This window comes from Arachis hypogaea, chromosome 17 (assembly GCF_003086295.3).
Source record: "Arachis hypogaea cultivar Tifrunner chromosome 17, arahy.Tifrunner.gnm2.J5K5, whole genome shotgun sequence".
NCBI classification, from domain to species: Eukaryota; Viridiplantae; Streptophyta; class Magnoliopsida; order Fabales; family Fabaceae; genus Arachis; species Arachis hypogaea.
In genome coordinates, this window is record NC_092052.1 from 283,360 (window position 1) to 309,561 (window position 26,202).

The 26,202-nt window shown below is 37.8% G+C and overlaps 3 protein-coding genes and 1 pseudogene across 3 annotated transcripts; 3 read left to right on the forward strand and 1 right to left on the reverse strand.

Annotated features, from left to right (window-relative positions):
• Positions 1-7,857: 7,857 nt before the first annotated feature.
• On the forward strand, positions 7,858-14,980 carry LOC112764660 (kinesin-like protein KIN-14R). Its single transcript, XM_025810374.3, has 15 exons — positions 7,858-8,964; positions 9,036-9,220; positions 11,035-11,182; positions 11,630-11,718; positions 11,821-11,920; positions 12,038-12,124; positions 12,217-12,384; positions 12,496-12,769; positions 12,856-13,017; positions 13,136-13,351; positions 13,425-13,462; positions 13,560-13,723; positions 13,817-13,942; positions 14,062-14,125; positions 14,204-14,980. Exons 3-15 carry the CDS (start codon positions 11,035-11,037, stop codon positions 14,257-14,259), a joined length of 1,692 nt encoding a protein of 563 aa, XP_025666159.1. The 5' UTR covers positions 7,858-8,964; positions 9,036-9,220; the 3' UTR covers positions 14,260-14,980.
• A 139-nt stretch (positions 14,981-15,119) lies between these two features.
• LOC140180823 (inactive poly [ADP-ribose] polymerase RCD1-like) lies at positions 15,120-15,681 on the forward strand. The gene is made up of 3 exons (XM_072222130.1): positions 15,120-15,275; positions 15,365-15,460; positions 15,612-15,681. Exons 1-3 carry the CDS (start codon positions 15,135-15,137, stop codon positions 15,636-15,638), a joined length of 264 nt encoding a protein of 87 aa, XP_072078231.1. The 5' UTR covers positions 15,120-15,134; the 3' UTR covers positions 15,639-15,681.
• Positions 15,607-19,649, forward strand: LOC112765615 (uncharacterized). The gene is made up of 10 exons (XM_072222129.1): positions 15,607-15,681; positions 15,853-15,966; positions 16,355-17,074; positions 17,318-17,413; positions 17,498-17,581; positions 17,746-17,980; positions 18,070-18,230; positions 18,336-18,614; positions 18,706-18,872; positions 19,317-19,649. The coding sequence occupies exons 3-9, from the start codon at positions 16,385-16,387 to the stop codon at positions 18,754-18,756; spliced, it is 1,596 nt and encodes a 531-aa protein (XP_072078230.1). The 5' UTR covers positions 15,607-15,681; positions 15,853-15,966; positions 16,355-16,384; the 3' UTR covers positions 18,757-18,872; positions 19,317-19,649.
• A 129-nt stretch (positions 19,650-19,778) lies between these two features.
• LOC112765617 (chaperonin-like RbcX protein 2, chloroplastic) lies at positions 19,779-20,851 on the reverse strand (annotated as a pseudogene).
• Positions 20,852-26,202: the final 5,351 nt, after the last annotated feature.

Here is a 26,202-nt window from a genome sequence, read left to right on the forward strand (position 1 = left end):
CTTCGTTTGATCGTCAGTCAAGGTGACTTTTACTAGGTCTTCATTTGGTGTAGGTCGTTCCTGAAAGTCGGCTCTTGGGTCCAGCTCGGGTAAGGTTGGCTGCTCTGATTGTATAGAATTGACGTGAACTTCGGCAGTTTTCCTTATAGGCTTTAGGCTTGTATTATAGCAGCGGCGAGCTTCATGTAAATCACTGTGGATGGTTGCGATGATGTTATCCTGCAGAGGAAACTTAACACAAAGGTGAAATGTTGAAACTATTGCAGTGAATTTATTGAGAAATGGCCTTCCTAATATAGCATTATAGGGACTGAAACAATCAACCACCAGATACTGGATGTCTTGTGTTTTAGACAAGGGATGTTCTCCGAGGGTGGTTTGCAACCACACCGATCCCATCACCGGAACTCGCTCTCCCGAGAAACCAACTAATTCTCCCGAGTATTGCTGTAAAATGTTAGTGCTCAGTTTCATTTTTTGAAATGTACTAAAAAAAAGGATATCGGCGCTACTTCCTGGATCAAGTAGTACTTTTTTTACTATAAGGTCGGCCAGTTGGATAGAAATGACCACGGGATCGTCATAATTGGTGTAAGCAGCATTAAGGTCGGCATGTCCGAAGGTCAACTCGGGGATGTCCTGCACCGGGGTGGGGCTATGCAGAGTATCTTCGACTGCTAGCATGGCCCTGTAAGTTCTTTTTCTAGCCGAGCTTGTATGGCCACCGCCAGCATAACCGCCAGAAATGCAATTGATCACCCCTCGTGGTTGAGTAGGAGTTTTCTCCTTGTCCTTTGATGACGGACCTGGCGTTAGTTGCTCGGAGCTCGATGCCGCTCTCTTTTGCATATGTCCTGCAATAAACTTGTCAAGATGTCCCTGGCGTGCCAAGCGCTCTAATAGATCTTTGGCGATGACACATTCGTCTGTTGTGTGGCCATGCTTCTGGTGAAAACTGCAGTATCGGGTTTTGTCCACGTTCTTTGCTTCTGGATAGGTGCCTGCTTTCCGAGGGGGTTTGATCAATTTGGAGTTCAGTATCTCCTTGATTATATCGTCCCGTTTTGTATTAAACTGGGTATAAGATTCATATCGCGGGACAGGCTTAAAACTCTTTTTGTTGTCTCTTGGCTTTTCATCATCTTTTGGGGCCGACTTGTCTGCCTTTCGTGCCTGGCGAAGCTCCTCAATATCAATCTGTCCTTTCGCTTTTTCTCGAAACTCGGCCAAGGTTTTGGGTTTGGCAACGGCGATGGTCTCTTGAAATTTTCCTGGGCGCAGACCGCTCTTAATTGCGTGCAAATGAACCTCAGGATGTAGGTCAGGGATCTGCATGGCCACTTTTGTGAATCGAGTTATATAATCTTTTAAGCCTTCTTGTGGTCCTTGCTTAATTGTCGTCAGATAATCTGAGTCGTGGAGGTATATTGCAGATGCTGCAAAATGATCCTCGAACAGACTTGCTAGCTCCTGAAAGCGGGAAATTGAATCTGCAGGCAAAGAACAAAACCAGTCAAGTGCAGGACCATCTAAAAAAGATGGAAAACATCGACAAAGAATTGGATCGGATGCACCATTAACAATCATGATAGACCGGAATTTTTTGACGTGTTGCTTTGGGTCACCCAATCCGTCATATGGCACTAAGGTGGTCGGAAGGGTGAACTGTCTGGGGAGTTGAAAGTTCATTATCTCGGCTGTAAACGGTCCCGCCGAGTTGTCGGGTTGCTCTTCCTCATTATCAGGGTGAGATTCTTCGTTTCGTCGGTTTTCTTCATCCCTGCTTTGTGGCGTCTCAGAGACATGAGTTCTTTCGTTGTTCTCATGATCATTGTTGTGATGTTCTAGGCGAGCTTGCTCCAGTTGTGCAATCTGGTTCTGCATTCTCTGATTGTCCTCCGCCATCCGTTGATTTGCCTGCTGAAGCTCGGTCACCATCCTTAAAAGCTCGGATGGGGTGGGTGGGGGGACATCAGCCATAGTGGCACGTGAAGATTTCGGGGTTTAGTTCTAACGATGTTTCGAACTTCGGCCCCACGGTGGGCGCCAAATGTTCTTACCAGCTCAGGCCGAGGTATAGGTCGCTTTCTTTATAGGTCGGCAGACTCCTGAGATGCGATCCGGAACCTCGTCCACCAGAAGGAACACGGGGTGCGGGTACCTGCAAAGGCACTCCGACGATCAAGTTAATAAGAGAATATGTATGAGGGTTATCTTTGTGAAAGATTGATTACCTTCTCCTCCTTTTGCCTTTCCTTTTAAATCTGTTTGTTGCCGAACGTTAGACTTGGGTCGTAACGTTTGGAGAGGTGAGTTATTGCTCATCCGACGTTTTTGAGTGAGAATGAATGCTGATTGTAACCGAAGATCGGTTGTGATGGTGAATACGTTACCGAGCTTATAACTCGTAACCGACCATACAGCTCATATCAAACCCCTTAGTCGAATACATGAAATTCGACATCCTCCCTAAAGAGGAGAAAGAAGCTAAAAAGATCCGAAGGGAAGCACAACACTACACCTTGGTGAGAAATGTCCTCTACAGAAGGGGATATCGACACCATTGTTAAAGTGTGTACCGACCTCAAGAACCCCCGAGGTATTGGAGGAAGTACATAGTGGGATCTGCGGAAACCATCTCGGAGCAAGGTCACTAGCCAGAAAAATAATCTGAGCTGGATTCTACTGGCCGACCTTGCAGAAAGATGCTACAGAATTTGTGAAAAAGTGTCAACCATGTCAGATGCATGCAAATTTCCATGTGGCTCCACCAGAAGAGCTCATCAGTATCACTTCTCCATGGCCTTTTGCAAAATGGGGAATGGATTTGTTAGGTCCTTTTCCCCAAGCGCCAGGACAAGTCAAATACCTGATCGTGAGAATAAATTACTTCACAAAGTGGATAGAAGCAGAACCATTGGCCACCATCACCGCTCAAAGAAGTCGCAGGTTCCTCTACAAAAAAATCATCACAAGATATGGGATACCTTACTCCATTACTACAGATAATGGAACCCAATTTACCGACGCTACCTTCAGAAGCTTAGTAGCCAGTATGAAAATCAAACATCAGTTCACCTCGGTGGAGCACCCACAAGCCAATGGGCAAGCCGAGGCAGCCAACAAAGTCATACTGGCAGGGCTAAAGAAGAGATTGCAGGAAGCAAAAGGAGCTTGGGCTGAAGAGCTCCCTCAAGTGCTATGGGATTACAAGACAACCCCCCAATCCGCCACGGGAGAAACACCTTTCCGACTAGTTTATGGCGTAGAAGCCATGATACCAATAGAAATCAATGAGCAAAGCCCAAGGGTAATTCTCCATGACGAGGTTGGAAACATACGGGGACACAAAGAGGAGCTCGACTTGCTCCCCGAAGTCCGAGAAGATGCCCAGATAAGAGAAGCAGCATTGAAACAAAGGATGACTACAAGGTACAACAAAAAAGTCATTCGAAGAACATTTGCCCCGGATGACTTGGTCTTAATCAGAAACGACATTGGAGTCAACAAATCAGGAGAAGGAAAGCTCGCCGCAAATTGGAAGGGACCATACAAAGTCAATGAAGTTTTAGGAAAAGGTTATTATAAAGTAACCGACCTGAACGACACTGAGTTCCCAAGGTCGTGGCATGCTTGTAATATGAAAAGGTACTACAGTTAAAAGCGAACTCTACTCCCTGATGTACTCTTTTCCCAACTTCATGATTTTTTCCCAAAATTAAAGGGTTTTTTCTGGAGAAGGATTTTTAACGAGGCATCATAGTAGAGGTTAAGGGAAAATAGGCTATTAAAACCCTTAGTAGCAAGAAGGTACCTCCCCAATTAATAAAGATCTTTTTTTCATCTATAATATCTCTTATAAAAGTCTTTCTACGAAACGCGCCGACTTAAGCTCGACAAAACGTGAAAATCCCATGGACCGACCTAGATGGTCGTCAGGATAAAACGACGAGGTACAAGTCGGCGTAAAGAGGTTATATAAGCCGATCGTAAACAACTCGGAAACAACTCGACTCGTAAGTCGAAACAAGACTCCGAGTAGAAAAGCTCGAAAACACTTCGACTCAGAAGTCGGAGTGAAAAATCGAGCAGAAGAAAAACGCATCGCAAAAATAACCTAAGTCATAAAAACTCAATAAAACATGGTTGGGCGTAAGGAATAACAAAAAAGAGATTGAAAAACCTAGGAAAAAGTTTAAAGGCTGCCTAAAAGTCCTTAAACAAAAAGGTTTAGAAAAACAGACGAGCCAATGGGAAAGGTTTTCGGAAAAAAGATCAAGGGGACTTTGAAAAATCAAAATCAGAAAAGCATGCACGCATAAAGTAACTTAAACCCTTATCCAAAAAAGGGTATTTATTTTGTTAATTTAAAAACCCTTATTCAAAAAGGGCACTTGCTAAAATATTTTGTTTACGGCCTTAAAAGGCCAAAAGAAATTGTTCAAACGTCACCAAACAACATATAAAGAGTTTAAAAAAGGGGGGACTCACAGGTCGAGCCCCCATATAGCCATAAAAAATTATTTCTGCAGAGGAGTAGACGGATCACTACTACCAGAATCAGGAGGAGCGCCACCAGGACAGGGAAGAGAGGCATCCACAGGAGATGAAGAGGAAGTCGGAGGAACAACTGAAGAACTCGGAGCGTCCTTAGAACGAGGAGGTGACTCAATGATCCTCTGCCCCCGAGTCTTCAATTCTGACTCGGAAACGATTATGGGGGCAGGAGGATCCACGATAGCACCATCAATAACAATTTTGTCAGGATGCAAAGGAGAAAGATCCAAGTCGGGAGCAATAACTCTGACTTGCTCCAGGAAAATCCTCCAAGACTCCTCGGCACCATCAGCGATAGAGTCCTCCAACTCGGCATACGCATTCCGAGAATTCAGCAAATCCTTTTTCACAGACACAAGATCTTGAAATAAACTCTGATAGCTCTCCTGTGCTGTCTTCCTCAAACTTGCCTCCATGTTGCATTGGGCCCGCAACGTGCTCTCCTTCTCCCGAAGGCTATCTCTCTCTGCCCTCAACTTGGCGACCTCCTCCTTCAACTCCCTCTCATGCTCCTGGTAAGAAAGAAGCCTCCCCTCCAGCTCCTCAACCTTCGAGGTTACCCCCAAAGAGCTGAGAGGAGTCTTCTCAAAAATATCCAAAAGCTTGCCACAAACACCCGCCGCCCTAAAACTCTCCTCAGCCAGAATGGTGAGATGGTTTCGAACAGAAACATAATCCATACTTATATGAGGATAGATGTTCTTTCGGACGAATGCAAGAGCATCCGCCTTAACCCCACCATCAAAAGAAGAGCCAGACTCTAAAGTCTTGCGCTTCTTCTTCTCTGGCTCAAAAAGAAGTCGGGCGGAGGGGAGTGGCCGGGATAAGGCTGAAGAAGAAATCACAATGGGCTGAGAGGGAGTCCCCACGTTCTGAGGAGGAGGAGGAGGAGGAGGAGGAGGAGAGATGATCGCCCTGGCACCACCAGCCCTGGCCCGGGACTTTGCTTTAGCCTCCTGAACTCTCTGGTAAGATTCCTGAGCATTCTTCCTTGCCATGTCTGCAAAAGAAATAATTAGCAAAAATTACAAGTCGGCAAACTTTAAGTCGGCAGATACAAGTCGGAAATAAGAAATGTATATACTACCTAGTTGTGACCGAACAAAGGTCGGCGATCCCTGGAGGAATTTCCTAGTGTCCAAGTATGGGGTCCTCCCCCACACTTCTCGGAAAAACCCCACAATGGCCGCTTCCACCTCGTCCAGGTCGTCTAGACCGTACTTCTCGCAAGGGGAGGCCTCCAACCAATAGAGGGGAAAGCGAGGGGAAGAATTCTCATCCAGGAAAAAGGGGTGGTGACCCTCTACGGCTTGCACTTTGAAAAAATAATTTTTGAAGTCATGGAAAGATTCGTCAAAGAGGGTGAAAATTCTCCGACCTTGTATGGCTCGGAAAGACACCCACTGCTGCTTATTATTTAGCCCACTAAAAGGCTTAGTCATGTGAAAAAGAAAGAAGAAAATCCTCAAAGAGGTCAGAAAATCCAAAGCGTGACTAATAAATTGATAAATTTTCAGAAAACCCCAAGAATTGGGGTGAAGTTGGGTAGGGGCAACTCGACAGTGGTGCAAAACAGATATTTCAAAATCCAAAAAAGGAAGAAAAACACCCAAACGGGTGATCATACATTCATACATAAAGAAAAAATGAGGGGCCGCCTCATTGGCCCTCCCAAAACAAACCCGGTCTTCCGGACCCGGGATTACCAACTCATATTTTGGCTCGTCCTTCTCCGAAGTACAAATCCTGTGGTGAGTACGAAGATGAGTAATAAACTCAGCGTCGACCAAGGGTTCCTCCCCTAGGACCGTGACATCAACCCACTGAGAAAGAACATCTACGGAAGCCATTTCTTTTTTCTTATAAAGGTGACAAAAACCTACAAAAGAAAAAAGAAAAGAAAAATAAAAAAACATGGTCTCTAAAGGGAGGAGATACGGAGCCAAAACTACAAACCAACCTATCTACCCACAAAATAAAAGCATGCAAACACAAAGCATGTCATGAAAGAAGAAAAGCTAACATTTATCCAAAAGTGAAGGTTGGAAGAAGCAGAAGTCTCCAAACGCAAGAATGCAGCACGAACAAAGAAAGAAGAAATTTGAAAGATTGCAGAAACGGAAAAATGAAAGAGAGGGAAAGTATTTATAAACATGCTAAGGGGCATCATGGTAAAAACGGAGTAGTCATTAATGAGAGTGCACCGTTACCAAAGCCATCAATCCCTAAGTGCATCCCTAACGGACACGACGCTTGAATAGACGTAACTGTCAGAAACAAAAGGTCACAAAAATCACGTCGGTTTAAAAACCCGTGTTTCCTCCAAGAAAGTCGGCTTCGAACCCGAGTTAAATACTTGAACCCAAGCCTTAAAGAGATCTTGGACTCAAGTAGGGGCACTGTTCATACCCTGCCCCAATAATAAAGGCTCAGGTCCAAAAGAAAGGCTTAGTCCAGAGGATTGAGCCTTACTACGCATCGACCTGGTGTCAAGAAGTCGGTGTTGACTACGATTTGTCCTAAAGAAGTCGGGCACGAGATTAGCTAGCAGATAAACACTCATTCAAATGAGTAACCGCCCCTAAAATCTCTCTAACCGCTTCATCAAGCCATATCTTAACCTCCCTAAGATAATGGGACGGTTAACACCCTAAAGATATGGCACTACTCCAACGGTGGTTATTGGCTCACCACTATAAATACACTGACACCCCTCAGGTATCTCTAAGCCCAATACTCTCTAGACCTGCTCACACCCTTGCTAACTTAGGCATCAGAGTGTCTTTGCAGGTACCACCCCCATCTCCTCATACAAACAAGTCGGACGGAGTCCCCCCGAGTTGCACACTCATTCGGAATCCTCCTCCTTCACACATTTGGGCCAACCAACGTCGTCTAAACCATCAATCTCCGGTTACCCACCGTAACATGTATCTTTAAAAAAAAATAGATCTATTATATTAGTTTTAAAGATAAATATAATTTATAATAAAAAATAAATAAATGAATTTTTTATTTAAAAAAAGGAAACAATTCATAAATAAGGAAAAAGAAAAAAAAAAAAGAGACTTTCGATTGGGCTTTAATAGCTTTTGACCCAAATAGCAAATAAAAGGAATAACCTTAGTAAAGTAGTGCTCCTTAAATAAGAGGCGCCCTCGTTCAACGCGTGTTTTCTATTAAAACTTTATCATATCGAATGTTTTGATATAATGGCTTTTTTTCCTAATATTATTAATAATTTATATATAAAAATTAAATTGAATGGTATACCTTGATATTTCCGGCTTCCTTGATAGCATGAACGAGCTTAAGTTGAATTGACAAGGTGAGTGATGATCATGAAAGGAAGCTGTTACAAGGTTAGCACCTTGTTCCTTGAATGACAAAAGAAGCTGAACTTTCTACAAAGAACATATGTTTCATGCCCTTCATCTAAACTTGCCTTCACCAACCTTTTTCCTATTCCCCCCTACAATAAGCACCTTGCTCTTCAACATCTCTCTTGCTTTTTTAGTTTTATGGTATACAATGCTATGCATAATAAGGCCTGCGTGCCATCTATGTCTTGGAGACTTGTAGTGTACATGTAGATTATTTATTACTATATATTATATATTTGTGGTTTAGATCCATCGGTTGTAAAGTAATATAATATAGCTTTGAGATATCCACAAATCAATGTTAACTTGTCATCCAAGTAAACCAGTTCCTTATTTCAAGTGTTGTATACTTGTATAGTTTGTACCACTTGAAAGAAAAGTTAAATATTTATAGAATAAAAAATCATTATGTATTTTAAAAAATCAAATATCAAATAAGCTATTATGTATTTATATATAATTTAATTTATTTTTAATATATTTTTATATTTTAATATATATTTTATACTAATAACTAATTTTGATAAATAATTTTAATATATATTTAATATAATTATTATAGAATAATAGTCCAACTCAATTCTAAAAAATTTTGTTACTAGAGACTTTAATTTTAAAAAATTTCAATTTTTTAAATTTTAATAAGTTTTAATTACTAATGCTACATCTGCCTAAGGCTACGTCGTTTTGAGAGAAAAAAGAAAGAAAGAAGAACCCGCGTAGTGTCTTTTCGAGTTTTCGTTCCTTTCTTACTTTCATTCGTTCTTCCACCGCCGCTGAACTCAGTGACCCACTGCCGCCGTCCGTGGCCATTCGAGGAGTCTCTCTTCGTACTGTCGGCGTTATCCAAGTCGAACCCCCGTTCTCTGTTCTTCCTCGCTCGGCGCCCATCCTCCATAAGATTCGTCCTGCTCGCGATCGTCCTGTTGCCGTCGCCGTCGCCTTCGCCTTCGCCTCGTCGCCCTCTCGCTGCTCCCTCCTCGCCATTTTGACTGTCGTCCCTTCTCTTCTCCTCTGATTTTAGGTAACTCTGTCTCACACTCTCCTAGCTCATTCTGTCTTCGCCATTCATCTTTTTTCCAACTAATTTTGAAGATTCTGAGCTGAGTCGCTGGTTGGAGCTTCGAAGCTCACTCGGTCCCTCACTCAGCTAACGTCTCAGACTCTCAGCAGTGGAAGCATAGTCGCCGGGTTCGCCTCCTGCCTCCGTCGCGAAGCTTTGTTCCACCGTCGCCAGCTCTCCGTTTCCAGCGCCGTCATCCTTCCTTGCATTTGAATCTGTAATGGAGCCTCTGTTTGATTTTGATTCTGATCTGTTTTTATTCTGAACTTTTTTATTTTGATTGTTGGTTTGATTCTGATTTATTTTTATTCTTCCGTCGTCCTCCCTAGTCCCTATTGTTGATTCTGATTTGTTCTTTGGTTGGGTTGTTCTTGATTCTTTGGTTGGGTTGTTAATTTTATTTTTTTTACTTTGAATTTTTTGTTCTGTTTTTTTTATTAGTTGCCAAATCAGAAGGTACAATTTAGTATTACTATTATGGCTGATTTGGATTTGTTGAGGAAGATTCAAGATTTATTATCCCTCTCTTGAGTTGAATGAAGTTTTTGTCAAAGTTAAAAGAATGTATCTGAGCAATTGCAACATGCATTGTTACTATTACACACAGCAATTTGATGATTTGTTTGATCTTTGTTGCCTGTGTTTGTGTGTTGATGGCCTGAAGTTTTGAGCTATTTGTTAGATATGAGTTTAGATTGTGATAAATTTTGATAATTGTTATGTTTTGAGAAAGTTTAGCTCAGTGATTACGATGAGCTTAATTGCAGAAGAGGTATTGCTACTTTGTTGAATTCTGCAGTTTAATCACCAAATTAAACTCTTAGTCTACTCTCTACATCTCTTTCTACCTACTCTATCTGTGTATATGCACATTTTAATTTCTTGCAAGCAACTCATCGTGAATAAACATTGTTTCCATTGTTTACATGAGAGGTTTTTGAGGTATACATACTTGCTTCTCTCGGTGTCTTTGTCTCTGTCTGTCGGTGTCTCTGTCCCCTTCTGCAACCATTGTCTCTTTTATAGTGATATCTGATATGTGGTTTACTGATATAGTGAAGTTTTGTGAACTCTGATTCAAGGCATTCAACTGTGAACTGATATAGTGATATAGTGATTGAATAATTGTTTTTACGTGAACTGTGAAGTGTGAACTGATATAGTGATTGAATAATTGATTGAATAATTGTTTGCTTGTTTCAACTGATTTTTCAACTGATTTTGGTTTTACAAAGCATGAAACCCAGAACATTTCAGTTCTACTGGTAAAAAATTATAGGATGAATATATATGTTTAAAATTATATATAATTTTTAAATTTTTTTAATATTTAATTAAAACCGGTTGAACCCCGATTGAACCTCGGTCGAACCAGTGAACCAATAAATCAGTAACCTTACCGGTTTATTAACCGGTCCGGTTCTCGCAACCTTGGTTCTTAGAGAGTTAAAATAAGGTTGGTTGAATAGGAAGAACGCAAGAGTAAATCGAGTTCTTAGTAATTGCTAATCCAAATTCTCAAACAAGAGGAATTATATATTAATATTACCTAAAAGGTTTTAAAAAAGAGTTTTGGTATGGCTAGTATGGATAATTAGTTATGTATATTATTATTGTTCAAGCTTATGAACTAGTAATAAAGTTGTTTTGGTAGAAAGAATAAATGCTTTGTAAAAATAGGTCTATCTCTAATGAATCATAGCCGAGTATATGTGCTTCATTTGGTTTTGTCTGCTGCTTTTAAATGAATGCTGGACAGAGCAAACCCTTGTACTCCACTTAGAAATTGTTGGTTCTATGGTTTCATGCATAGACACATCGGATTCAGTTGGAAGTAGGCTATTTTTATGCTTTAGAGTGATGATACTACTATGTACTTGGATTCAGTTGTCCTTTGTAGCTTGTGGTTTGAAGTGTTTGATTTGATGTTATGAATGCTGTGATAATCAGTAATCCTGTTGTAGCTTCAACTTGATGTTTGATTACCGGTTCGGTTCTGATAACTATGCTTTGGTGAGCTTTCTTATTCAGATGGACAAAATAAATAAAATGGACACGCAATATGAGCTTCTCAACAAAAAAATCCATCAGGATTGTAGGTCACTATCTGCAACGATGGAGCAACTGCAAGCAATGGATATTGCCTTTGATCATTTCAAATTAAAGTTCCTAACTAATGGTATATGAATTATATTGATTTTCTTATATTGGAGTCTATGAAATTTATTTAACTTGGTTAATGGGATTAATTCACATGAATATGTAGGAACATGAGGATCTGGGCTTTTTTTTTTCATCCATGGATAGCTCATGGTTTTAAAATAGTGGGCGTGAGAGCGCGAGGGTGTAAGAGTGGGTATTTAAGGGAGTGAGTGAGGGTGAGGGAGGGCATTGAGAAATTGGAAGATATACTCAGGCTAGGATAGAGTCAGGGCTCTTGAATCCCTCTGCCAATGTTATTTTCTCTTATTTCCATGATGTGATACACTAAGTTGGGAGAGCTCACTGTTCCATTGGTGTTTTTTCTCAGTTATCTTGATACTGGTTGTTAAAGTACTTGTATATCGTTGAAGTGCTTTGGGTTTCTTGGTAGCATTTCCTAATTTTATTTTCATTGTCCTTGTAGATCAAACTGTGGGAAGCATTTCTAGCAGGTATGAAGTTGATAAGAAGAAATGGACAGAAGCAATTAGCAATTTACAGGAGAAAGTAAAGGTATGTTATGAAAATCTAGGAAACATTTATATTGAAGAGAGATTATTTTTATCATGATCAGAATTGCATTCTAAGTGTACATGCACATAATTTGCCCTGCAGTTGATGAAGAGTGATTATTGTCAACTTTCTCTTGAAGCGCATGAATGCGTTGATTCAATCCCAGAATTAAATAAGATGGTATTTGCAATTCAGGAATTGGGTATGCTTGAGTAATACACTTGTTCTCTTTTTTTCTTTATTCAAAGAGTTAAGTTGCACTTAACTTTTTTGGTTTTGAAATATTACAAAAATATTTAAGGGACTAAACTTCTTGCAGTTAAGCAGTGTGAAGATCTCAAAGTGAAGTACAATGAAGAGATGAAAGAGAGAAAAAAGCTCTTCAATGAACTTCAAGAGTCTAAAGGTACATCTTACATGTTCTATAAGCAAAAGTTGTTTTGATTTGAAGAGTATTCTAAGCCAAAGGCACTAACGCATTTCTGTTAAGAATATCAGGGAACATTAGGGTTTTCTGCCGTTGCCGTCCCTTAAATAAGGACGAGATCTCCGCTGGCTGTACTACAGTTTTGGATTTTGGTGCAGCAAAGGATGGAATTTTGACAACTATTATGCCAAAAAAACAATTCAGATTTGACAGAGTTTATACACCAAAAGATGATCAAGGTATATATATAAAGCTTTATTTTATTAGTACTATTTTATATATTTTATTTTATTGTGCAAGATCTGGAATTTGGTGGTTCGTAAATGGACAGTGTTGCTTTGTTTCTACAGTTGATGTTTTTGCTGATGCCTCATCAATGGTAACATCTGTGTTGGACGGCTACAATGTATGCATATTTGCTTATGGGCCAACAGGAGCAGGAAAGACATTTACCATGGAGGGAACAGAGCTGAATAGAGGAGTAAATTATAGGACTCTTGAGCTCTTGTTCGACCTGAGAAAAAAAAGGAGTGATACATTTTCTTATGACATATCTGTTAGTGTACTTGAGGTTTATAATGAACAAATCAGAGACCTATTGGCTACCTCTTCAACAACAAAAAGGTAAATTAACTGCTCTATAATAATGCTGTGCAAGTATGATAAACTGCCATAACATTGATAACTGTTTCTCCTGAATTGGTGTTCAGGTTGGAGATAAGACAAGGCTCTAAAGGATCTCATCACGTTCCTGGTGTCGTAGAAGCTAAGCTTGAAAACGTTAAGGAGGCCTGGGATGTACTGCAAGCTGGAAGCAAAGCTAGAGCAGTGGGAAGTAATAATGTTAATAAGCATAGTAGTAGATCTCACTGGTACCAAGCTTTTGCATTCTATAAGAAGCTCTCTAGTATATATGTCTTCTCTTCATCAAAATGAAATTTCTTCTTTGAATACTTGTAATGATTGCTTGTTTCTTACTTCCTTTTCCAGCATACTTTGTATAATGGTAATGGCTAAAAATTTGCTGAATGGTGAGTGTACCAAGAGCAAGCTTTGCCTTGTGGATTTGGCGGCTAGTGAGAGACTTCCAAAGACAGATGTGCAAGGGGAGCGGCTTAAGGAAACGCAAAATATCAACCTATCTCTTTCGGCTCTTGGCACTGTTATATCTGCTTTAGCAGCGAAGAGTAGGCACATTCCCTATAGGTATAACACCATTATCTTTACCTTTCACTATTCTTAATAAATATTTAGTGATATTTTCTTCTGGGAGTTTCAGGAACTCAAAATTGACACATTTACTTGAAGACTCTTTAGGTATGTCTACTTCTTTTCATTTTGTTTTTTATGTGCATATGAGAACACCCAGCTTCTTCAGGCATGTATTGATAATGCTCTTTCCTAACATATTTAGGGGATGACTCTAAAGCTTTGATGTTCCTGCAAATCAGTCCATCGGACAAGGACTTAGATGAAACCCTTAGCTCACTTAATTTCGCAACTAGAGTGAGGGGTGTTGTGTTAGGTTCCGGTAAGATGCAAGTTGACACAAGTGAACTTCAAAAGACAAAAGCAATGGTAAGTTGCTGGTGTAATACCTCAAAAATAATTTATTATTTCACGGTTATATGCAGATAATGTTTTCTTTCTTGCTTTTACACTTTGGTATAGCTTGAAGAACTTGAAGGCCAGATTGAGTTGAAGACATCCATGCAAAACCAGTCAGAAAAACAAATTTCTCAGTTGTCTGAGAAATTGAAAATAAAAGAAGAAACCTGCAGAAAGCAGGAAGAAAAGGTATTTTTCTTACAAATTTAGTTTCTGTTGAATATATGTTACACTGGAATTTATTGTCACTTGTTACTCAGCATTCTCTCTCTCCCGGGTATGTAACGATTTTTATGTTCATTATTCAGATGAAGGAGCTCGAGAAAAAACTTAAAAGCGCAGGAACAGAGCTCAGCTATGCTTCGTCAGCAGGTAACTTTTTATGTTCTTGCATGAATTGTACGTTTGCAAATTGTTATATTATATAACACAGACTTTGTTTTGTTGCAGTTGAAGGAACAAGAGTGGCAAAGAAAGGCCACAGCCGAAGCGGCCCAGGAGCTTGACATGCTCTGGGCCCGCTCAAAGGCTGTGGTCATCGATGCCATGAACAACTGCTCCTCTTTACAGCAGAAGTTCCTGGACCTCGCATCGATTGCAATTGGTGAGGGATCTGAATCCCCTGGAGCTAGTGACTCCAGTGAAGTTAGTGATGGGGAGTCTTTTGCAACTGCAGAAGCTAGCTTCTCAACTTCTACCCAGGGCAGGGCAGTTACATCTAGAGGAAGAGGACCAGGAAGTACATCTAGAGGACGAGGACCAGGAAGACCTCCAAAGGTTCGAGTACAAGGACCAGGAAGACCTCCAAAGCGATTGTAAATACCTAGTGGCGGCGGACTTCTGAGTCAATCATCAAGCTGTTGTTAGCTTTGTGTTTGCTGGCTGAAAGTAGATGATGACTGTCAATACCTAGTGGACTAAGTACATGAATATTGTGGAACTGAAAGCTTCATGAGATTTGTCTAGTATAAGTAGTTTGCGAGTCATAGGATATATTCAACTCTAAAAGTACGATGCTTTAAGTACTGTGAATAGTCACTGCAAAAGATTTGATGTAGTAGGCACTGGTTTATTGAATTTGCTTCTACCTTTTAATTTGCATATCCATTTTGTACATATGACAATCTGCCTCTGGTGATGTTACGTTTGATTTTCTCTATTAATGTATGTTTTAATACTTGAAAGTTCAAACGACCATTTATAAAATTCTATTTTGGATGTTGCATATTTTCTTGATTAGGGGAATCTCATTGGTATCTCTCTATATTACATGGAACAAGTTCACTTTTGATCATTTTTCTTTCCATGTGTCAATTTTACAATTGAATATTTACACTTTATTGACTGATTTTAAATCTTACAACCAATTCCGGAATGTGCTATGCATCAGGAGAAAGCTGCAAGTGCGCCAAAGGCTCCTAAATCCCCATGGATGCCTTTCCCTATGCTTTTTGCTGCTATCACAAATAAGGTTCCTCCCAAAGACATGGAAGCTATCAATATGCAATATCAACAATTCAGGGTATGTATAGTTACACTAAATAGATGCCGGTGTCTTCCTTGATGGAATATCTCTTAACATATTATACATTCGTATTCTGTTATCACCAGTCAAAGAAGATAACCCGCGATGAGTTTGTCAAGAACTTGAGGTTGATAGTTGGGGATACTCTCTTGAGGACCACAATAACAGATCTTCAATGCAAGGTACATATAATTTTATTTCTCCTATCTGCATTACTCGCTGACAAGAGTGGGTGGCTACCATGTCAAGAATCTTATTTTGACCTAATGTGGTATGTTGTGCATGGTCTCATGCTCCTGTTAAATATTAAAATTGGCTGCTTGCAGATGCCAGATGCCATCAAAGCTACGTGTGAACTAGGGCCAAACAACCAAGGAGGCTGAAATCGTATTTTTCTAAGGAGGTGATGATCCTTGTACTTGATTTGTCGCTATAACATGGACAAGCAAATACTTTTGTTTGATGTAGTAGTAGATAATCAAAAGCTTACCTAGATTTATATATTCGAACTAGCTTTGTGATTATACTTATTTCTTATCTAGACTTTGATTCCGACCCCAACCTCATTGTACAGTCCGCCGCCGCGCTTGGCAGCTTCGCCTGTGGCCTTGACGCCGGTGTCCGTGCTGTCCTCGACGCCGGAGCTTTCCCTCACTTGATCAGGCTCCTCTCTGCCTCCGATGACAAGGTCAATTTCTCTCTCTCTTCTTTCCTTATCATTTGTTTTGCCAGATATTGTAGATTGCGATGAAATTGCAATGCTCTGAATTGTTAGGTTGATCGTTAGGTTGCGATTAGTGATGGTACTTGCTCGGTTATGCTGATTTGGACCGTTATTTTTTTTTTTTTATCATGATAATGCATTGATAGTAGGAATGAAATAGCTTGTGTGAGAATAGTGAATTGCATATTTTGAACTCAATTTAGCTTCTGGAGTGTTCTTATGGTATTTAGTGATTCAGTTTCTCCTTTAATTGTTCTTGTTACTTCTATAGCTATTAGAAATATTTCGAGTGCGATTATTAATATTTTAATCTCCAATGCCATCTGATTGGCCTTTGTAGACTTGATTTCAGGTTGTGGATGCAGCTGCACGTTCTCTACGAATGATTTATCAATCAAAATTGGCCCCAAAATATGATTTTTTCGAGGAAGAGAACTTGGAGTTCCTGCTTTTACTGTTGAAAAGCGAGAATGAAAGTCTTTCTGCACTGGGTGCGAGCATTATTATTCATTCATGCGAGACAGGTGAAGAACAGAATATCTTATGCTATGCTGGTGTGTTGGACAAACTCATCAGCCTTCTGTATGGTTCTCTAAGCCAGCGAGATGCTAGTTTGGAGTCCATAGCTGCGATTGTTAAAAACAATTCTGAAGCTGTCTCTAAATTTGTCGACCTTAGAGGTGGAAGAGCTTTGAGCCCTGTAATTGAATTAAGTAAAGACAAATATTCTCGGACAAGATTACTAGCTTGCTTGTGCCTGATTTGTGTTAAAAATGCTTCTTCTTGCCATCTTCAAGACACAGGAATCAAAACCAAACTGATAAATATTCTGCTTGAACTCCTTGATGATTCTGGTCAAGTTGGAGATGAAGCTCCATTTGCCTTTTTGAGTTTAATTGCTGAGAAGGAAGATTTGCAGAAGTTAGCATTTGAGGGAAATGCAATTGATAAGTTCTACAATCACTTGCAAGACTGTCCTTCACATCCCAAACGTCTTGAAGGGATATTTCTAGCCTTGGCTGATCTTTGCTCTAAATTGGAGTGCTGCAGGTCTAAGTTTCTTTCGTTACAGGTCTGTTATTTCATCAGCATTAATAGTAAACCTCACTTATTGCTAGTAACATGTTTATTGAAATGCATTGTTATGTTGATGATATTTTATAGCATGTCAATGTGAACATGTTTGAATTAATTATAAACAATTTTGTGTTTCTCCCAATTTCATATTTTCATGGAGTTATGATATGGGTTGCACTGGTAAATTTCATATCTAGATACTAAACCCACCATTATTTTCTCTCTTGGCTGAGCACAGATGTTAAATCTACTAGTTGATGCTTTAACCCATTATGATGCCAATGTATGCACTGCAGCCTGCATTTGCTTGAAAAGTGTCTCTCGTTCCATCAAGGTATGCAACTTACCATGATATGGTTCTCAATTTATGTTATGCTATGTAGTACCTATAACTGAATTCTCATAAAATGTCATTCAGAATTTGAGTGTAGGTTATTTTATGAACGAAAGAATTGTCATTCCGTTGGTTCGACTCCTCTCTGATCCTTCTACTTCTGTCCAGGTTTGCGGTTATTTATTTAATTAGATCTAGCATGGGCATTTATCTCAAGCACATCGTTGCTTTTGTGGAAGTCATGCTTATTTACTAACAATATTGAGTGAGATTCTTTGACATAGTCCTTTTCTAACCTAGTAAGCCAAAGTTCTTTCTATGCTGTCTTCCAGGTTGCAGCCCTTGGTGCTATCAGCAACATTGTGGTTGACTTTACGGCACATAAGTCAGTGTTCGTACAATGTGGAGGCATTAAAGAGCTTGTTCAATTGACAAAGTCAATGGATCCATCTTTAAGGTTAAATGCTGTATGGGCCTTGAGAAACATGGTATTTCTGGCAGATAAGATGTGTAAGGAAGGAATTTTTATGGAACTGACGGTTTCTTCTGTAGCTAGCCTTATTTGTGGTAATGATCCTCATTGAAAGTTAATATTTTCTGAATTGGCACCTCCCAACAAAAATTGGTTCTTAATTCTCTGTATATATACTCTGCAGATCCTGAGCCTTCTATTCAAGAACAAGCCCTGGCTCTTGTGCGAAATATTGTTGATGGGTGTATGGACTGTGTTGAATACGCTTTTGCTGAAGAAGGTATCATCCTGGATGCTGTTGGAAGGCAAATTTGGAAATCTTCAAAAACCGAAATTTTGATACAGGTTGGAAAAACTTCCGAAACTAAAGCCGTTGGTCGATATTTTAGCCAACCCTTGGTATTTATATTAACTTTGTGATGCATCTAATTAGTTGTGTGTTCTACATAGGGGATGTATGTGCTCAGCAATGTTGCAAGCGGGAATGAGTTTCATAAAGAAGCTATCATGAAACTACTCTTTCCACCAGCAGAAAATGGGTCTCGCTCTTTCTTCTGCCAATTTTTGCACAGCAGTGACAGTCGTTTACGCACATCTGCTGTTTGGGTCATAGTCAATTTGACTTTTCCTGCAAGTCCTGGTGCATTTGGCCGGATTATAGAACTGCATAAATTTGGTGTAGTTTCTCATATCAAGAGGATGGCCAATGATTCTTGCATGGATGTGAAGGTCCTTAAATTTTTATTTCATCTTTTATTCCCTACTGCATTTGTTCTAAACTACTTTTAGTCATTTTGTAAATTTTATTCTGTTGGTGCAGCTTCGCGCAAGACATGCACTTGGGCAGATTATTACCTTTGGTGATAGTTAACTGTAATCGAATCTCCATGCAAAGCCCTTTGATGAGGCAAAGAAGAATGTCTTGATAGAGTTATTTTCTCTAGTACATTATATGTAAGGGGGTATCCAACCTCAGCTTCGGATATGGTATGTTTCAGCAGATGTTCTTCAATGACTTGCTTACTGTCTGTCATAGAATCTTCTTTCTAGATATATGCCACTGAAAATTGGAATCATTGACTATTTTTTGGTTTTCGATATCAGTGTGTTTAGTTTAACCTTTTATGGTGTATAGTACTTAATAACATGAAAGATCTGTTGTAAAGTTTATGGCAGTTCAATGTTTGTACATTAAGCGAGCATGATATAGAGATTTCAGATTAGCTGCTTATTCTGTTGTGTTTATAGTAGTTTATTGTTATCCCTTGTATGTTTAGTGCCAAGAATACTTTTATCCGGGATCAAGATTTACCCGTTTCTCAAATCTCTGTTTTCCTAATATTTTGTCATTTTGAAGTTTCTTCCCCACAATGGAATTTTGATGTTCTAATTCCAAATTCGTTGTTGCTTTTCCCATGTTTTCCTTTGCAGGTAAATCAAATTATTTCTTTAAATTTTTGAACAAGTCAGAGCAGTGTGAAAGGTTTCAATTTTGTTAGCACTCCTGACCAACCAGGATACGCCCCCCAAGTTTCATTTTCTTGTTAATTACTCCAAGTGTTTCTTTTTCTAAGTCAGATGCTCCAAGTAGATCGACAGGCTTTAGTATTGTACAATATGAGTAGTAAATGTTAAGTTTAGAACTTAGCTTCAAGTTTCAGCTTCATCCTTGGTTCTGCTTTATCTTGCCAAATAGTAGAATTGTATTTTTATGTGTAAGCAACAATTGAAGGGTAGTGATTGATGTTATGTGCTTGATCTCTAGTTATTGGTCGTCAAAGTAGGTCCTAAATATAAGCAACAAATTTACTACACATTTATCTTGTTCTTAGTTAACCCCTTTACATACCTGAAAATGGGCACGTATAATAGACTTTGAAGATTTTCAACCAATTCATAAAAATCATTCATTCCAAACTCTCTTAGTAATAATAGAACATAAGGTGTATTTAAAAAGTGTGTAGACATATTCACAGCTTACAGAAAGTAGTAGTGATTGATACTGAAACCTATAAACTATACCCTAGAAGAGACTAGGAAGAAGCCAAAGGCAGGAAAAACATCAGATGAAATTTTCTGTCGCATGACTTATCAGCCGATTTTTTCTGTGTTAGTGTCATCCGAAGGCCATATTACAGTTTCTATGAGCCTTTCCCTCTAACTCCAACTTCTCATTCGATATGTCTTCATATATCTCAGCATGATTACATTTCTGCACCACAATAATGAAAAGTAAAAAAAAGATTATAAATCTTAAGCTTGGCCATTTTTAATCAAGAAGAAAGATATAACTACTTTTCTGAGTTCCATTATTAGTACCTTGACCCATTTACCATAAAGGTGAAGCCGTGTAACCATCACTCTCTCAGCTAGCTCTTGGTGCTCCTATCAAATTGGTCCAAAAAGGGAAAACAAAAAATTACATTACACATTGTGATTTACTGATTTGTGATTGCAATTTTCACAAGAATGGCATGTTAGTTTGAAAATTCTATGGACATATTATAGTTTTGAAAACACTCGAGTATCAAAGACTACCTTGGCGAGGGATCGTAGAAAACGTTTCCCATCTGATGGCTCATTTGTTGCAACAAAACTGCCAACATTATAAGCATGAGTAAGACTTGGTCAACAAAATTATTATACTAATAACGAGAAAAACAAAACATTACTATGAGATTGTAAAAGTGATATAGTTTCCAACAAGCTAAGAGTCTACAATAACACAAGCTCATGTTGAACTAGTTTCTAAATTTGTCACAACACAATTCAACTATATTCTAGTGTCAATAAACTATTGTGAATTTCACTTACTTATAAAAAAACCTATACTTAGGTGGGTTCATCTCATAGAGCTGCTGAAGCACCGTCCTCACTGCCTTGACTGTGAAGTAGTTGAGTAATTGCTGTATCCCAACACATGAATTCAGATAATATAAGATCACTAGCAACAACATCTAGTATAATATTAAGGATCCCGCTAGGGAGACAATAGACCATGTCATGATACCACTCATCCCAAAAACTTCAGCTGATGGAAAAATGTAACACTAATGATTATATCTCTAATACTCCATAAACCTCCATTGTACATATTGTATAAATATTTCATTGGCTCTTTATACTTTCTCTTTTATTATTTAGCAAGCCCTATCAATGTGGATAAGACATTTCTTTATATTCGCTTGTCCTAAAGTAATAGAAAGAAAAGGTTGACATGTCTCATATATATATATATATATATATATATCAATTTGGGTGGAAGTAACATTTTAGATTTAGTAAAAATCATTAAAAAAAAAAAAACAAAAAACCAAGGGGAAAATTGAAAATCAAGAGCATGTTTCATTTAGATTTTTGTATCTAAAAGAAATTATTAATAGTTTCGACAAATACAAAGGAGTGTAAAAATATATTAAATATCAACTATATTAAGTATATAATAAAATCAATAAATTATACAAAATATATATTAAAAATAAATTAAATTATATATATATATTTATATATAAATATATAATAATTAATTTTAATGATTAAATTTGACGTATAAATAATATTTTTAAAAATACATATGTCTTATCAAGCATTTTAGTAAGAGGGATTACAAATCAATATAACCATATATATTTAAGCAAGTCCATATTCAATCTTACTCTTCTCATTGTGATCATATTGTTAAATAGTTTTTAATTGGTTTCGTGACCTTTTCTTTTGATACGAGGTTTCTTGACCTCTTATCTTACAATTTACTTGTTAGGGAGTCTTCCAAAAAAAATCATAGACAAATGCCTTTTTTTAAACACAGTTATAGTTTTAATCTTAGGCTGTCACGTAAAATTATGCTTATATTCCTCCAAAATCACAATATTCATACACATTACACATTCATACACTCAACGTTAAGAATTTTCATCTATTATTAACTTCAATCAAGTCTCGAATCCAAGCGTACTTAGGTCCAATTTGGGTAATCAACTTAATTAAACTTTTTTGATAAAATAACTTAAACAATAAATGACTCTGTTAAAAGTAACTTATAAATAAGTTATTTTGTGTTTAAATTTTTAATTCTGAAAGTGCTTATTTTATAGAAATGTGATGAAAAGTATAAGTATTATGAGAGAAGTCATTTTTTTTAACTTTTCTATAAGCTCGTAAATAACTTCTTAAAAAATTGCAATTTAGTTTTAAAAATTGTATCAAACATTAATACTACTATTTTTTATAAGTCAAAAAATTAAAAAAAATTACTTCTAAAATTTTTCAAATGAACCCTTATTATAACACCAAAAATCCATTCTGTTTTATAGACAAGGCATCTTTTATTTATTTTTTTTTCGGACATGATATATAAGGCATCTTAATCCACATAAAGTAAGCCTTTTTTTTTGGTGAACAAAGTAGGCTTTTTTATTTGGGAGAAAGCGGGGATTGAGCTTTTTTGTCACAGGAAAGCTTTTTTTTGGACAGGGAGAAGCCTTTTATAATTGGTTGTTATGTAAAATAGATTTTTTAAAGAATATATAATACTTAATTAAGGATAAAGTATACTTTGTGTTCTTAAAATTTAACAAAAATTTTAAAAATACTTCTAAATTCTATTTTGTTTTAATTTTGTCTCGAAAGTTTTCGATTTGTATAAAATATATCCCTGACGGCTAATTTCTCAAAAAATTTAAGACTAATTTAACAACAGTTTCATAAGAACAATTCTCAACACAAACAAATTAAGCATTGTGTAATGACATGTCACACTGGTAGTTAAAATAACAATAGCTTTCTTCATTTCTCTATTTCCATCTCCCTCTCTGTTTACATATCCCTTTTTTCTCTTTCTTGATTTCTTTATTTTTCTGCCCACATTTTTAGACATTTGATTTATTCATATTAGGAACGAGAACAATAAAAATTGTTTAAAAAATATTTTTTAAGAAAAAATTTTGTTTTCATACTTAAAAAAAAATACAAAATTATAACATCTGTTAATAGAACTAATAATAATGTTCCGTACTTAAAAGAAGAATCGGGGTTTGGTTTTATATCAAAATCAATTGCTTTTTTTTATATTATTATAAATTAAGTTAAAAAATTATGTGTGTTTACATCTTTCCAATATTATGTATAGTAGGAGTATTATTGATTCGGTTTGGTTCGGTTTTGGACTAAAAACCAACCGAACCGATATGTTCGGTTCCTATAGATGCATAACCGTTCAGTTTACTGCTTTTACAACAACTGAACCGAACCGAACCGATCCAACAGCGGTTTGGTTTGATCGATTTTTTCAGTTTTTAATTCCAAATGAGAAGAATATGAATCACAATAATTAGAGGTTTAAAATAGTCAATAAACTGAAATAATAAGAGTAAAACATTGAAATGGTTAGGAGTTGAGGATTTTTATTATTAGGTTAAGGTTAAAATGGTTAAAACATTAAGATGTATGCATATCTTCGGTTCGGTTTGGTTTAGTTCAGTTTCTATCGAACCAACTAAAAACCGAACCGAACCGATCGGTTTTGTCAGAAAAAACAAAAAAATCGATTTTTTTCAGTTTTCAAGTCGGTTGTTATAATTTTCGGTTCGATTATACGGTAATTTTCGGTCCAATTCGATAACTTACACCCTTAATGTATAGAAGTCTTCAGTTCTCCTTGGAAAATGTGCTCTATCTTGTAAGTTGGAATCCCTATCACTCTATCTATGGCTTGTTCGCCTTTATCATGTGGACTTTCTTCTTCCCCTCCGTTCTCGTGTCCCTTGCCCTCTCCCTCTCCCTTTTCGTCCCCTTCTCCATCTCATACTTCTTGGCTAGACACAGTTTTCGATTTTTGAAAGAGAATGAAATTGAAATTTTTTATTTTTTTGTTAAGTAAAGGGTAAATCTGTAATTTTATATTATTGGTTTCTTTTGTATTAGTTGTCAATCCATGTTTGTAGAGAAAAGTTTTAAATAGGCCCAAATCACTTTTTTCTTTTCCTCTTAATTCTTTTAGGGTAAAATACTAAAATAAGCCATTGGGAGATTGAAATTACCTGAATCAGCCAAAAGGAAATTCGATTCATCAATCAACCAATTGACATATTCATATAAATCGAATCAATAAGATTCGAATTACATTCCTTAGTAATTCGAATGAACATGTTTCGAATTATGGCTAATCAAGTTCCAACGTAAATCGAAACAACATAAATCAAATTAGCAAAGTGTAATTCGAATTGAATCAATTCGAATTAGTAGGGGAAGTTGACACAGAAGGAGTTCGAATCATATTGATTTGAATTACTCATGATTGGAGAGTTTGGTAATTCGAAATAAGTTGATTCACATTATTTGTGACTTGCCTATATAAGGAGTTCGAACTAAGTTCATTTGAATCATTTTCTCGTCCTCATACCCCGCCAAATCCCAGAGAAAACGACCCAGAATCTGTACGACAAAGACTCAAGCGGCATATTGAGGTGATGTGGGACGATCCGGGAAGGCTGTATCGTTTGGATGGAGTCGCTCATATCGTCGGGTGATCAACGATGAGGTTAGTGGTTTTTGATAGTGGTATATGTTTAGTGGTTTTTGTTAGTGGTTTAGGAAAGTGGTATTGCAAGTGGTTTATTTAAGAGGTTTTGCAAGCGGTTTTATTGGCGGTGTATTGAATGGATTTTGCATGCGGTTTTATTGGCGGTTTATGTTAGTGGTTTGGGTTAGTGGTATTGCATGCGGTTTTTTCTAGTGGTTTTGTATGCGGTTTTGTTGATGGTTTATGTTAACGGTTTACGTTGGAGGTATTGGTAGCTGTTAAGTTGAGTGGTTTTGGCTGTTGGTTTTTGTAAGTGGAGTTGCACTTAGTTTATGCTAGTAGTTTTTCGGATGCGGTTTTACTATGCGGTTTTGGTAGTGGTTTAATATATCTCCTTTTGCATGTGGTATTTGTTAGGTTTTTTGATGAGCGGATAATTTATACGCTTTTTGGCATTGTTTTTAGTATGTTTTAGTTAGTTTTTATTATATTTTTATTAGTTTTTAGTTAAAATTCACTTTTCTGGACTTTACTATGAGTTTGTGTGTTTTTCTATGATTTCAGATATTTTCTGGCTGAAATTGAGGGACCTGAGCAAAAATCTGATTCAGAGGTTGAAAAGGACTGCAGATGCTGTTGGATTCTGACCTTTCTGCACTCGAAGTGGATTTTCTGGAGCTACATAAGCCCAATTGGTGCGCTCTTAATTGCGTTGGAAAGTAGACATCCTGGGCTTTCCAGCAATGTATAATAGTCCATACTTTGCCCGAGATTTGATGGCCCAAACCGGCGTTTCAAATCAGCTCAAAACTGCCCGGTGTTAAACGCCGGAACTGGCACAAGAATGGGAGTTAAACGCCCAAACTGGCACAAAAGCTGGCGTTTAACTCCAAGAAAAGTCTCTACACATGAAAGCTTCAATGCTCAGCCCAAGCACATACCAAGTGGGCCCGAAAGTGGATTTTTATGTCATTTACTCATTTCTGTAAATCCTAGGCTACTAGTTCTCTACATATAGGACCTTTTACTATTGTATTTTCATCTCGGTAGCTATATTTGATCAGTCTTATGCTATCTTAGATCATGGGGCTGGCCATTCAGCCATGCCTAGACCTTGTTCTTATGTATTTTCAACGGTGGAGTTTCTACACACCATAGATTAAGGTGTGGAGCTCTGCTGTACCTCGAGTATTAATGCAATTACTATTGTTCTTCTATTCAATTCAGCTTATTCTTGTTCTAAGATATTCATTTGCACCCAAGAACATGATGAATGTGATGATTATGTGACGCTCATCATCATTCTCACTTATGAACGCGTGCCTGACAACCACTCCCGTTCTACATGCAAACAAGGCTTGAATGTTTATCTCTTGGATTCCTTAATCAGAATCTTCGTGGTATAAGCTAGAATTGATTGCGGCATTCAAGAGAATCCGGAAGGTCTAAACATTGTCTGTGGTATTCTGAGTAGGATTCAATGATTGAATGACTGTGACGAGCTTCAAACTTCTGAAGGCTGGGCGTTAGTGACAGACGCAAAAGAATCACTGGATTCTATTCCAACCTAATTGAGAACCGACAGATGATTAGCCGTGCTATGACAGAGCACGTTGAACATTTTCACTGAGAGGACGGGACTGTAGCCATTGACAACGGTGATGCCCAACATACAGCTTGCCATGGAAAGGAGTAAGAAGGATTGGATGAAGACAGTAGGAAAGCAGAGAGACGGAAGGGACAAAGTATCTCCATACGCTTATCTGAAATTCTCACCAATGAATTACATAAATATCT

What these genes read in the sequence shown, in the direction of transcription:
- LOC112764660 (XM_025810374.3), top strand. Translation starts at nt 11,035, where the DNA reads ATGGACAAAATAAATAAAATGGACACGCAATATGAGCTTCTCAACAAA. An exon ending in ACCTCTTCAACAACAAAAAG is followed by an intron (nt 12,770 to 12,855) that starts GTAAATTAACTG and finishes ATTGGTGTTCAG; the next exon opens with GTTGGAGATAAGACAAGGCT. An exon ending in CATAGTAGTAGATCTCACTG is followed by an intron (nt 13,018 to 13,135) that starts GTACCAAGCTTT and finishes TTCCTTTTCCAG; the next exon opens with CATACTTTGTATAATGGTAA.
- LOC140180823 (XM_072222130.1), top strand. Translation starts at nt 15,135, where the DNA reads ATGCATCAGGAGAAAGCTGCAAGTGCGCCAAAGGCTCCTAAATCCCCA. An exon ending in TGCAATATCAACAATTCAGG is followed by an intron (nt 15,276 to 15,364) that starts GTATGTATAGTT and finishes TGTTATCACCAG; the next exon opens with TCAAAGAAGATAACCCGCGA. An exon ending in TAACAGATCTTCAATGCAAG is followed by an intron (nt 15,461 to 15,611) that starts GTACATATAATT and finishes TGCAGATGCCAG; the next exon opens with ATGCCATCAAAGCTACGTGT.
- LOC112765615 (XM_072222129.1), top strand. Translation starts at nt 16,385, where the DNA reads ATGATTTATCAATCAAAATTGGCCCCAAAATATGATTTTTTCGAGGAA. An exon ending in TGTAGCTAGCCTTATTTGTG is followed by an intron (nt 17,981 to 18,069) that starts GTAATGATCCTC and finishes TATACTCTGCAG; the next exon opens with ATCCTGAGCCTTCTATTCAA. An exon ending in AAACCGAAATTTTGATACAG is followed by an intron (nt 18,231 to 18,335) that starts GTTGGAAAAACT and finishes TGTTCTACATAG; the next exon opens with GGGATGTATGTGCTCAGCAA.